General features: G+C 41.8%; 1 protein-coding gene across 1 annotated transcript in view; it reads right to left on the bottom strand.

Annotated features, from left to right (window-relative positions):
* LOC138981789 (fibronectin type 3 and ankyrin repeat domains protein 1-like) overlaps positions 1 to 12,586 on the bottom strand; it is an 85,562-nt gene that overhangs the window by 22,628 nt on the left and 50,348 nt on the right. The window contains exons 3-6 of the mRNA XM_070354870.1: positions 4,464 to 4,588; positions 3,869 to 3,950; positions 2,954 to 3,028; positions 547 to 612 (exon numbers count right to left, since the gene is read on the bottom strand). Of these exons, the coding sequence (XP_070210971.1) occupies positions 547 to 612; positions 2,954 to 3,028; positions 3,869 to 3,950; positions 4,464 to 4,588 (348 nt within the window). The remainder of the gene's footprint in view (positions 1 to 546; positions 613 to 2,953; positions 3,029 to 3,868; positions 3,951 to 4,463; positions 4,589 to 12,586) is intronic.

Consider the following 12,586-nt stretch of genomic DNA (forward strand, 5'->3'; position numbering starts at 1 on the left):
AGGGGGAAGAATTTGCCCAATGCTCCCCAGCATGTCGTAAGAGGCGACTAACGGATTCTGTTTCACTTTTTACCCTTGTTAAGTGTTTCTTATATAGAATAATTATAGTCAATTTTTGTTAAGATTTTAGTCAAGCAATATGTAAGAAATGTTTTTGTACTGGAAACTTGCATTCTCCCAGTAAGGTCATATATTGTACTACGTTGCAAGCCCCTGGAGCAAATTTTTGATTAGTGCTTTTGTGAACAAGAAACAATTGACAAGTGGCTCTATCCCATCTCCCCCCTTTCCCCGTCGCGATATAACCTTCGTGGTTGAAAACGACGTTAAACACCAAATAAAGAAAGAAAGAAAAGAAATTTACTGCCATTTTAAGACCCCCTCCTCCCCCTTTTTTTAAGACCTGATTTTGTCAGGTTTTTGGAGGCCTTAAAAGGGGATGGTGTATGTATTGAGGTCATTTGAAAACTTAACCAACACCCTTTCCTGTTTTTTTCTCAGATTTTCCACTGTATTTATGACTCTTAGTCCAATCAGTTGACTCACGCTGTCTTTCCTGACGGGTTTGTGTAGTTGACGTCTGCTCCATACTCCAACAGCATCTCCAATGCCCTGAAACACCAACACTTGGAATTATCTCCCAGGTAAAAAGTATGAAGATAAACTATAAGAGAGTCACTTATCGCTCTTTTGCTTTCATAAGGGTGTCAATGTTGTTTATGTCCTTCTTGCACTCAGTGTAAGCGAAGAATGCACATGAATCTGGGTTGTTCTCCAGAGCTGGGTACCATTTTGTGACACGGTAAATAAAATGTCAACTAGAACGTAGTGTCTTTACTTTTTTCAGTAGTACTCCAGTTAAATAATGATACAGACATGCAACATAAAACATAAAATATATTTTTGTCTTCTCTTTTATGATTTTATTAGTGTTGTGTTCGAATCCATGTCACAACCTTTGGTTTCCCTGTTACGAACTTGATTTACTTTAAATTTCTTGTAAATTACTGAACGTAGACAAACAAACTGTGCAATCATTTCTAATTCTTTATCTACAGGCCAGGGATATATATGGAACCAGTATTAATTAAGGAAGTCAATGTGTATGGTTAAAATGTCTCAGTTCAGTAAAGAAAAGTCAACTTCGTAACATGGTTTCCCCTGGTACCCAGCTCTGGAGAATAATCCATATACAAACAAACCCCAGACACAAACTAAAAGTTACTGTTACCCAAAGCTGTAAACGTGCATTCACAGCACATGCAACAACAGCCACATGTCCAAGCACATACTCTCAACTGTGAACACATCCCTGTGCACACACACACACACACACACATACACACACACGCATGCATACACACACACGCACGCATGCACACACACACACACGCGCTCACACACACACACACACACACACACACACACACACACACACACACACACACACACACTGTACGCAGTAAAAGAAGCAACGCCTATTCCCGTTGTCCTTAGTAATTAATGAGTAGCATAAATCATGCTTACTTCTTGGGTTACTGAGTAGTATGGACGACCTAAATGGCCATCGTATTTCTGCTACTCGAATAGCACATAGGTTGAAGTAACGCACGCACGCACGCACGCACGCACGCACGCACGCACACACACACACACACACACACACACACACACACACACACACACACACACGATCTCCCTCATTCTCGGCATGCCAAAATCAGATCAGTCAACACAGCATGACTTTCATTGTTGTCCTTAAGTACACAGCAACAAAATTGACACGTGTCTGGGGCTCAGATCGTTTTACACTTAAACAACTTTGCACTGGCTCTGTCAATGGCCCCAGTGTACTTACTCAATTACCCTGTATCCTTCCCATGCAGGTGTTGAGACGCTGCAGTCTTAAATCCTTTCCCGACACACTGCAGTCCCTATAATCTAATTATGTGCGCATATAGAGTCTCCCCAATCTAATTCTAGGCGCCAAAATCTATTCTGAGGAGCGGTATCAATGACCACGTGCCACAATGTCCATTAATTACATATTGACATAATTTTCAATGCACCGATCACATTGTGACCTCGAATTTTAGACACTCTACGCTCAAGCCCATTGATTATCTTACAGCTCTCTATTCACTCAGTGCCCAACCTATATTTTAAAGCCCTATTGTCCGTGGAGCGTGATCATTGCAAACATAAACAATGACTTTGAGCAACCTTTACATGCACTTTAAAATACTTAGGTTTGAAGCCGTGTCACACAAGTTTGGGAAATTCAATGCCTTTAAATATGAGGAAATAAATTATAGGTGCAACATTAACACTTGTCCTGTGCAGGCGGTATTCCAACTCTCAGACTCTCTTCTTTAAGCCCCAATAACGAAAGAAAACGCATGTGATTCAAATGCATTAACACTGGAAGGTGTTCAACACAACACAACACAGCATGGTCATTTAACTTATTCAACAATATAGAACTTATGTTTTGGCTAAAAGAAGCACAGCGCTTGGCAAACAATACCTCTTTAAGACACTCCCGCACATACTCGGGCGAGAGTCCAGCTCTTCAGGGCCAAGCGTGTCACACGATATGGCTGCAGACCACTAATTACAGTCCTTGTTATGGCTAATTTGGCTGATTTAAGTAACATGGTAAACTAAACTAGCATTGCCTTATTGACCCACAGATAAAATTTTGTAAGTCAGGTTCATTGACAGATTCAGTGTAATGAGTGTTGGGCATGCTCTGAATTCGCGTACTCTTTTCTCTCTCTTTGGAATTGGCTTGCCCAGGCTTAATTCTTCACTTCGCTGTAATACGCTAAAACCGGGATACACTTTATCTGACACATAAGGATTATATAGGGCATTTAAAATGTCACACATCAAAAATTATAATGAGAGTTCTAGCAAAGGTTGTTTTGACTCTGCTCCTGGTCATACTTACTCCACGAAAGGTTTCTTGGCAGCAGCCATCAGTGCTGTGAAATTGTCCTCATTCTGTACGTCTGGGCTCACCTCACTAGCAAAGAAAAGAAAACGTTATGATTTTAGTTGAGTAACTGCATGTAAGCAAAGAGAATGAGAATAGAAAGTCTGTACTACCCTCTTTGCTGTAATGCAGCGGAATATTCTACCACGTGTGAACATCTAGAAAACGTTCAATTTAAGAAGACAACTGCGGTGAGTTGAAATGATTGATACACATTCATGAAAGCTTACGATTTATAAATACATGTAGCTTTATCGTACAACCGAATTGTCCCTGTAACTGACTTTACAATAGTCAGACTTTTGAGTATTATGTCGTTATAAAATTTACAGAGTATCCCATTCCCTTAACTGACACTTGATCATTTCTCCAGTTCCCGTAATCCTTTTGGCAGTAAACCTAACTTGTAATTGTTGTTGTTGTTCAAATGTGAAAACGACTATCATATGCTGTAAATTTTTTTAGAATAAATGTAGATCTGTGCTACATTTCAAGTTTTGCCCAATGATGATATCAGATGTCTTTATCAACAATGAACATGATTCAATCGTGGTGCTAGTCACGTGACTTGTAATGAAGCGGCCAGGACATCGAAAGCTAGGTATACATGTATAAGTCCTTGGTTAATAGAACATCAGTGTTGTTCCCTGGAGCCTCAGAGGACAAAAAGGTCTGTTGGACAGAAAATGGAGTATCGGTCGAAATTGCCTGGTTTTGTCCACTTGGCAGGAGAAAGACTTTAAAAAATAATGTTAATACTATCGTACGGTCGGCTGACCAATGCATCCAGGACCGTAAAGTATGTGTCAATGACCGACGACCGATGCCTGGGAACAACACTGGGATATACGCTGACAAAATAACACATACCCGCTTTTTAAAACCATTTCCAATTCTTCCAAGTTCATTTTTTTGATGGCCATGTGTAGATTTTCTGCATAAAGTGGTTCCCCTGTTGAACAAAAAAGTAAACCACAAAAATAACATCACTTTCATCAACTTCATTAGTCTTAATTCAATCCATTCTTATCATTATCATTATTATTATATACGCCTGAGCTTATATTTTCTTCTCACAATCATCATAGGTTTACGTGTCAGTAAAACATACGGCCCTTTAAATTAAAGTACATGTTACACAAACAGTTGTAAGGAATTCAAAATTAGGCAGCTCGCATTAGTCCAAAAATATTGTTTTTCAAACTGATTTCATCTACAGGATATAACACGCGAAGAATTCTTCATTACCTTGACAGAAACTTCATGCATCTTATCTCCTGCTCATAATGATGTCACCAAAGGTTCACTAGTTTGTTTTTGTTTTTAAATCCATCACATAGATGGGAAGGTAGGATAATTATAAGGCATCATAATACTAAGCAGGGGACAATGGCAAAGAAGATCGTGGAAACAGAACACGAGTGTAAAGAAAACAAAGCAATCCAAAACCAAACATAACACAGACTTGTGGTTGTGACTGTGACAGGCGGGCCGAATGCTGTCATTTTCTCTTTCTGTTCAAACTGTATGCGGTACTGGTATGTAGACTTGGGTTCCAGGTCTGTAAATTTCTGCGTTTTTGCCATGCCCCTGCACACATACACACACACACACACAAATCATTGATAACCATTACAATAACACAATAATTAAAGATTGTTGAGAAACACAGCATTTAAATTTAAAGATATATTCGTTCAAGAGTAATCCGACTTGCAACGGAGAGAGAGCGAGAGAAAGAGAAAAAGAGAGAGAGAGAGAAACAGACAGACAGACAGGGGGGGGGGGGGGGCAGAGAGAGGGTGGATGGGGCGATTTTTGGAATGGGTCGGGAGAGGGGAAAAGTCAGAAAGAATGAGAGACAGACAGTGACGAACAAACAAGCAGACATTGAATGAAAGTTACTACACGTATGTGTGTTTTCATTTCTCATACGGTTCTTGCACTCGCACCTCTCTGTTTTCAGTGGCCGGCTGTCACTACACCAGTCCTTCCTTTCATCCCCTGCTAGACAACTGACTTTCACATTATCTTGTTCCCCCTAATCCATTTCAACAAACTGCATCCTCGGCAAATAGCGCACAGACAACAACAAAAACAGTAGCTACCACCAACAGCGAATTATCTCACATATCTTCAAGTCTAGAGTTGAACCTAACTGACCCCCTCAATATCTCTCTTATCGCAACACTACTCCAGATCGAACCCTTTCAGTTTTTTAAAACAGTGGAGCCCCCTTGCAAGACTTTCAAATATCTGAGAAAGGGTCTTAAAACAGAAAGAGTCTTAAAATGAAGGTCCATTTACACAGACTATGAACAGACAATCGGATCAGGGGCGGGCGGGGATGTAGCTCAGTCGGTAGCGCGCTGGATTTGTATCCAGTTGGCCGCTGTCAGCGTGAGTTCGTCCCCACGTTCCGCGAGTCAACTTTGTGTGCAGACTCTCCTCTGTGTCCAAACACCCCCGTGTGTACACGCAAGCACAAGACCAAGTGCGCACGAAAAAGATCCTGTAATCCATGTCAGTCGGAGTTCGGTGGGTTATAGAAACACGAAAATACCCAGCATGAAGTTCCTCCGAAAACGGCGTATGGCTGCCTAAATGGCGGGGTAAAAAACGGTCATACACGTAAAATTCCACTCGTACAAAAAACACGAGTGTACGTGGGAGTTTCAGCCCACGAACGCCGAAGAAGAAGAAGAAGGATCAGGGGCAGTCTTTTAAAAGGGTGGGAATCCTAAATTAATAGGAGTCGTAAACGATGGGTTCCACTGTTATACGTGTACTTTCTTTTGTCCCTCCAAAGTCCTGTCTTATCATCCGCTAATCTCGGACTTATTCAGCGAATGGAAAGAAGAGTGCCCTAAGAAAAGTCTTTTTCCCTTTCTGGGATTAAGGCTGATTCTCAGGCTACTCGTCTTCTCTCTTCATTGTGCGTAGAGACGATAACCTTGGAAAATATATGTACCCATTTTATCGGTGCATCTGCCCTCAAACTACTCGTAAAAAGATTCTCAAGAGGTGTCTGCCTCTTATCTAGTATCTATGCAGGTTGACTCAGTTGACCAGGGTTGGCTTACTCATAATCCTCAAGCAGAATAAATCAGTTCACTTTTCATTTTCAGGACTTCTTGACAAGCGTGTGAATTACTGAAAACTGACACACTGCTAAGTGTCGATACAGTTGTGTACACTATTTAAATGCATTTCCACTACCAACAGCTTTCAGTGATTTAAATTCATTGAAGAAGTTTTCACATACACATGGATGCCCAGAGACACAGACACACACGTGCGCGCGGCGCACGCACGCACACACACACGTACACACACGCCCGCACCGGCGGCCGGTGCGGCATTGCTCTCTCTCTCTCTCTCGAGTCTCTCTCTCTCTCTCTCTCTCTCTCTCTCTCTCTCTCTCTCTCTCTCTCTCTCTCTCTCACTCTCTCTCCGTCTGACTCATAAAACCGATATTATGTCAAAACAACTGACACTGACACGTCATCAATCTCCTCCAAAAGACGGTTACCAGGTCAAAAGCTAATAAGTAAACAGTGTATATTAGACCACTTCGTGGGTTTGCGAGAGAGAGAGAGAGAGAGAGAGAGGGAGGGAGAGAGGGAGATATAGAGAGGCAGAGAGAGAGAGAGAGGGAGACATAGAGAGGCAGAGACAGAGAGAGAGGGGGGGGGGGAAGACAGACAGACAGACAAGACAGACGGACGGAGACAATTAAACATACATACAGATATACAGGTGGGAAATCATGCTTACTGAGGTAGGAACGGACTAAGGTCATGTTGCCTCTTAGGGGCTGCCTGTACGAGACTAGTGCATTCATGTCTGTGCTTGTGTTCAATGTGTTGATGTGTGAGAAAGCTCCCTCCTCGATCCTTTCTTCTCAAGGGTAAGTACGAGATTTAGGACTGAACTCCTTTCTTCGCCGCCATGCGTATCCGACTTAATTAGGTCAGGAACGAATGCTTATCTTTCCTTTCAACTTGACCAAGTAGTGTTAATGCTATAAATCAACACATTTTTAAGAAGTAAAGGTAAACAAGACATGTGCTATCGTTGAATCATTAGATCAGCCAATCAGTCTTTTGCTTGAAGTTTTACCACTCAAGACCAGGAACAAACACTGAAAGCTCGGCATTCTTTAATCAATAAAGACTTTTAAAGGTACGGTCCCTCGGTGAAAGCCAACTGCTGGGAGTCCTGCGATCTACTAGACTTGGACTTTGAAACGGCCAAAATAAATATTAAAAGAAAAGTCGATCAATCAAGCAATCAATCAATCAATCAATCAATCAATCGATCGATCGATCAATCAATCATTCAATCAATCCATCAATCAATCCATCAATCAATCCATCAATCAAACCATCAATCCATCAATCAATCCATCCATCCATCAATCAATCAATCAATCAAATGGTACCTACAAGATATAATTGCAATGTTTGAGAGACAGACTGAGATAGTCAGTCCTCTCAGAGACTACATCTTCAACGTACTGTACAGTATTGTGATACACACATAAAGGTTTGCATATTAAAGTTTTCACATCAAAAAGAAGAGTTCAAATTTGTCAATAGTTTCTCACCCGTACTCTCTTTCTCATCGGAAATAAGAAACGAGATGAGCCTTCTCAACCCTGTCTAAAATGGCTCAAATGCTCTCATACTTTTCCAGCAATTACCATCGTTTGTAAACGCATCCTAAAGCTTTGAGGCAATTGTAGAGAATGTATATTCATCCTCCAAAGAGCATGCACTTTTCAAGAGCAAAGCCTGTATAAAGTAGGACAGTACACACGCGCAATTGAGGTCGATTATAATATAACATGTAATATCCCAGTTCTGAGCTATAATATATCACATTTGATTACTCAAGAAAAATCCTAATAGAAGCCCAAACTCAGTCTGCAAAGAAACGCAAATGACAAGAAAACGTATATCTTAGTGCATACAACCACCCCCTCCCACTATTGCCCTAAGCTCTATACTTGCAACTGGAGTATCAATGACCGACAACCTCCCCCCAACCCCCATACCCTCCCCCCACCCCTCCCCCGCCTGTCTTTTGGATACCCTCAGACCTGTTTCAAGTAATAAAGTTTCAGTCAAGTTGTCATTATACCTCGTTTGACAAGCATAGAAATCGTAGTGAAAATGCACTGGTATTTAATCTGTCACGAAAACACTTTACCATAATAGATTGTGTGTGGGGTTGTTTTTTTCAAGCACCTTCCCCTCCTACAAGTCAATAAACTCGTTGATTGGCGGGATGTGTGGCGCTCTGGTAAAAGCGAACACAAAAACAGTAAATAATATATAGTGCTTTTTCGTGTCTGAACATCATAAGGTTGCCTTTTAAATTAACGGTACCACTACGGATCAACTTAAGGGGCAGTTAATGAAAATCAGCTATCAATGAACTAGTTGTTCTTTTTTCAAGTCCAGAGATTTCATAATACCCGGCCACAGCCCTAACATCCCCTCGGGTTCCCTGCCACTCCGAGATTTGTGTCTCAAGCCGGCAACTGCAATAATGCACCTCTAAATCTGGAAATAATTATCAGAAAGCAGAGATCAAAGACTGATTCAACTGAAAAGGTTCGCGAGAAAATCAATGACTGCCCTCAGCTTGTGAGCCATGTTTATTTGTTTCTGTTGCTAGTGTAGTACACACACACACACACACACACACGCGCGCGCGCGCGCGCGCGCAGGGGGATGCAGAGAAGAAAGAGAAAGAGACAGACAAACAGACGACAGACAGACAGACAGACAGACCAAGAGCACTGACGTCCAAATCCATGTCCAATCCCAAATGACCACTCTCTATTCCGAACAAGCCTGACGTAATCTTTGCGGAAGTTAATGATTCCAGCCGGCGCTAACGTCAGTCATGCCGTTATTTCCATCACCATTGTATTGTACGTGTAACAACTCTCCTCGCCCCACCTCCCCACCCCTATCCCCCATCTCCTTTACTCTCCTACCATAAACCTCTGTTGCACAACCTTCAACTGCCAATAATAAAACGAAAAGAAAAAGACAATCTGGAGAAAACATGTATTTATTCATTTATTGATTTAATAAAAAGAAGCTTTGCCATCAACTGAAAAGAGAGAGAGAGAGAGAGAGGGAGAGAGAGAGAGAGAGAGAGAGAGAGACTGAGAGAGAGAGAGAGAGAGACGGACGGACGGACGGACAGGCAGGCAGGCAGACAGACAGACAGACAGACAGACAGACATAGACTTTTCATCTCTTACAAAAATGAAGGGAACTTTTCGTGCAAATCATTAGACATTACCTCGGGGAGTAACTGCCCTTTATATATATAATAATATATATTAGTGTTTGCTAAGAATATCTTTTACGTCCACCCACTCGATTGGGACGTGTTCAACGGTACTAGGTTCATTGCATCTACTGAAAACACCGTTATCTGTTTATATTTGTCATATAAATGTACTTTTCAAATCAACTGCACCGCCGGGGCTCTAAATCCCGAAGGAAGTTCGGGAAACTCGAACCGAACTTCAATCATGTTCTTATTCAAGTCTTATTCCACACAATACAGACAGTAGACTCAAATCGGGGTTGTACATTTCCTTAGACTAAATTAAGTACCGCACGCTAATTCTGTTTACCTTAGACGGTTATCGAGTTTTTTCTTCTGACCTCGTTTATCAACTTGAAAGAGGATTATCGGCATCGACCTTTGCTTTTGATACACAGATAGTATCTAAATCCCTTCATTCATAGTCTGTCAACTTGATTTATACACTTCACTGATTGACCGATTAATTGATAGACCAATGGCCAAGCCGTTTGACAAGGTCACTGAGGTGTTTCCACAATCTACGTACATACAAGTCAGTCTTCGTTTACTAAACTGAAAAACCGTGCAAGCTCTCACTCAGCAGTTATATTTGCACCATACAGCAAATTAGCAGAAAAGCAATGTGAGTTTACAACAGCAAAAATAATAACAACAGCAACACGGCAACAGCAACAAGCAAGGACAGTAAGAAAGCGAGGTGAGAAGAAAATAGGCTTGCAACACTGCCTTGATTTTACCGGTGTTTATTCACATTCACTTGCGTCATGGGAAAAAGCTTGACTGTTTCACATCTGTGACTTTTCAGGCCATGGTATACCAGTCTCCCTGTGTGCAGAGGTCTCATAAAGCAGCCGATTCTACTGACCAACGGCCAACAGCAAACAGAACCCTGCCGGTCTGAGAACAATGCCGGAACAATACTAAACATCCCCCTGTTTGCCTGGAATACAGAGTTTCCGCGCGACATTATTTCTTTTTATGGGGGGAGTACATGAAGACCGAGCAAAGTCTGCTGGGGGTAATAACGCAGAAACGACTTTAGGTTTGAACTTTGCATTTCACAGGGTCACTTGAAGTACCTAAAGTGTACAGAGGGCAACCAACCTTGTAAAAGGCTCGCACTCTCGGGATCGCTACTGTCCAATGTCGGGTGTCGGATGTTTTTAATATGGGGGGGGGGGGGGGGGGGGGGATGCAGAGAGAGAGAGAGAGAGAGAGAGAGAGAGAGGGGGGGGGCTGGGCAAGACACAGAGAGAAGTGGTACAAGACACACTGAGAGAGCGGGGATGGGGGACAGTCAGCGCGCGTGTGTGTGTGTGTGTGTGTGTGGTGAGAGAGAGAGAGAGAGAGAGAGAAAGAGAGAAAGAGACAGACAGACAGACAGACAAACAGAAAGACGGACGGGCAGACATATAAAGAAATGAAGCTGACGGGGGAAAACAATATTTAAAAAAACCCATATGTATGTTGTGTTGACGAAAGTATCCATGGTGCATTCTACGCAGGTGCGTGGAAAATGCGAGCCCACAAACACGAACGTGCTGCATTTAGTTTATACGTGCCTTTACATCTCCCTCACGTTAACAAACACAACAATTGCGTCGCAGCAAAACAAACCAAACATAACAAACAACAATAACTTCACAGTCAAATAGACAAGTCACCAAACAGGGCAAACATTCCTTTGCTAGGCTACAGCCGCTCCCACTGGAACTGACGTTTATCGCATGAGGCAATCTTACGCACGCCGAGTATTTTCATGATCGGCTTACACGCCGAACAAAACAACATTCCCACCCTAAGTGATTCCTCTGTGTTAGATTTAAAGGGCACGAATACTAACGCGTCGTCGTCGAGATTTTTTTTTAAATTGTGTGTACACTTCCGACTGTTGTTGTTGTCGTCGTTATTAGTTGTCGATCTTGCTGACAATGCAAGTTTTCATAACCATTTAACCATGATATAGACTTGAAAACAAAGAAGCTATAACCATGACCGGAAACATTGAACAATACTTTCCAGGTGTATCTGTCTTTGAAATACATAATAGGAATGTCTTCGATCAACAAAGTTCCACTGAACAGCGCACTATCGTTATTTCGAACGAGCAGTTTAGGATTAGCCCATGACATGATTTTAATGATTTCAACGGATGTTTAATTCAACTACTTTAAATACGAACGTGACAACACCGTGATACATACGTATAATTTTGTATCGTCTGAAATGTATTCAAAGAGTCACGCAGTTCCTCAAGCTTTGCAATGGTAACTGTGACCGCGACATATTGAAAACATACACTTACAGGTACCCCAGCTCATTCCCGTGTAAACGATCGTATTCAACAAGACATATGTCTCAAGGCTGGTACGTGCCATATAAGAGAATCATTCCACTTTGACTCATTCTCAAAATCAACGACCTGACTACTTCCTGTACAGTGGTAATTTGTCTTCGATTGGACGTATAATTTTGTATCTGACACCAGTCTCAAACGGCGAAATGAATTCAACAGACACAAAATAAAACAAACTACAAAACAAACAAAATAAGAATAATAATGGGGGGGAATTTAAACAAAAAACCAATTCTACTCTCCTAGGCAGCCCACGATCTATTGATTGGTGGTATATGACCAAGTGAAAGGTTGCTCCGTTATCTCAGGTAAAACTGAATCTGGACAGATCTGTGTTCGATCACTGACACGCGAAAGAAGGTGGTATCTTTGAATGCGAACGTGACAATCCCGCGATACACCCGCATTAGGTGTACTCTGCGAGTATTCTCCGAGTCACGTAGTCATTCAAGTTCTGAAATTGTATCTGTGACAGTGGCAAATCGCAGGATACACTCAGAGCATATGCCAGACTGCCTCCAAAGACACTGATGATGAGGGGAACACACCGACGGAAAATGACAACAAAGAAACAGCCTACAAAACATTGACCTTCTGTGAAGAAAATCGACAAAAAACAGCGTTTGCGTTAACCGGTAATTTCAGGTGTTATACCAGTATTATGTGAACATTCCGGGAAAGAAATCGTCAACCGGTCATTGGTACGGTTTCTGATCACATTTCACAGTTTTTGTGTCAACATGTTGCTTTTGCTTTGCTACTAAATCTAACAGCTACCGTGACTAAGTAACCGATTTGCGTTGGATGTATTTTCTTGCTGTTTTGCCAATACCGGTTTGCAAAATGCACATAGCACGGCAGCTGAGAACGAACAA

This window comes from Littorina saxatilis, linkage group LG12 (assembly GCF_037325665.1).
Source record: "Littorina saxatilis isolate snail1 linkage group LG12, US_GU_Lsax_2.0, whole genome shotgun sequence".
Classification (NCBI taxonomy): domain Eukaryota; kingdom Metazoa; phylum Mollusca; class Gastropoda; order Littorinimorpha; family Littorinidae; genus Littorina; species Littorina saxatilis.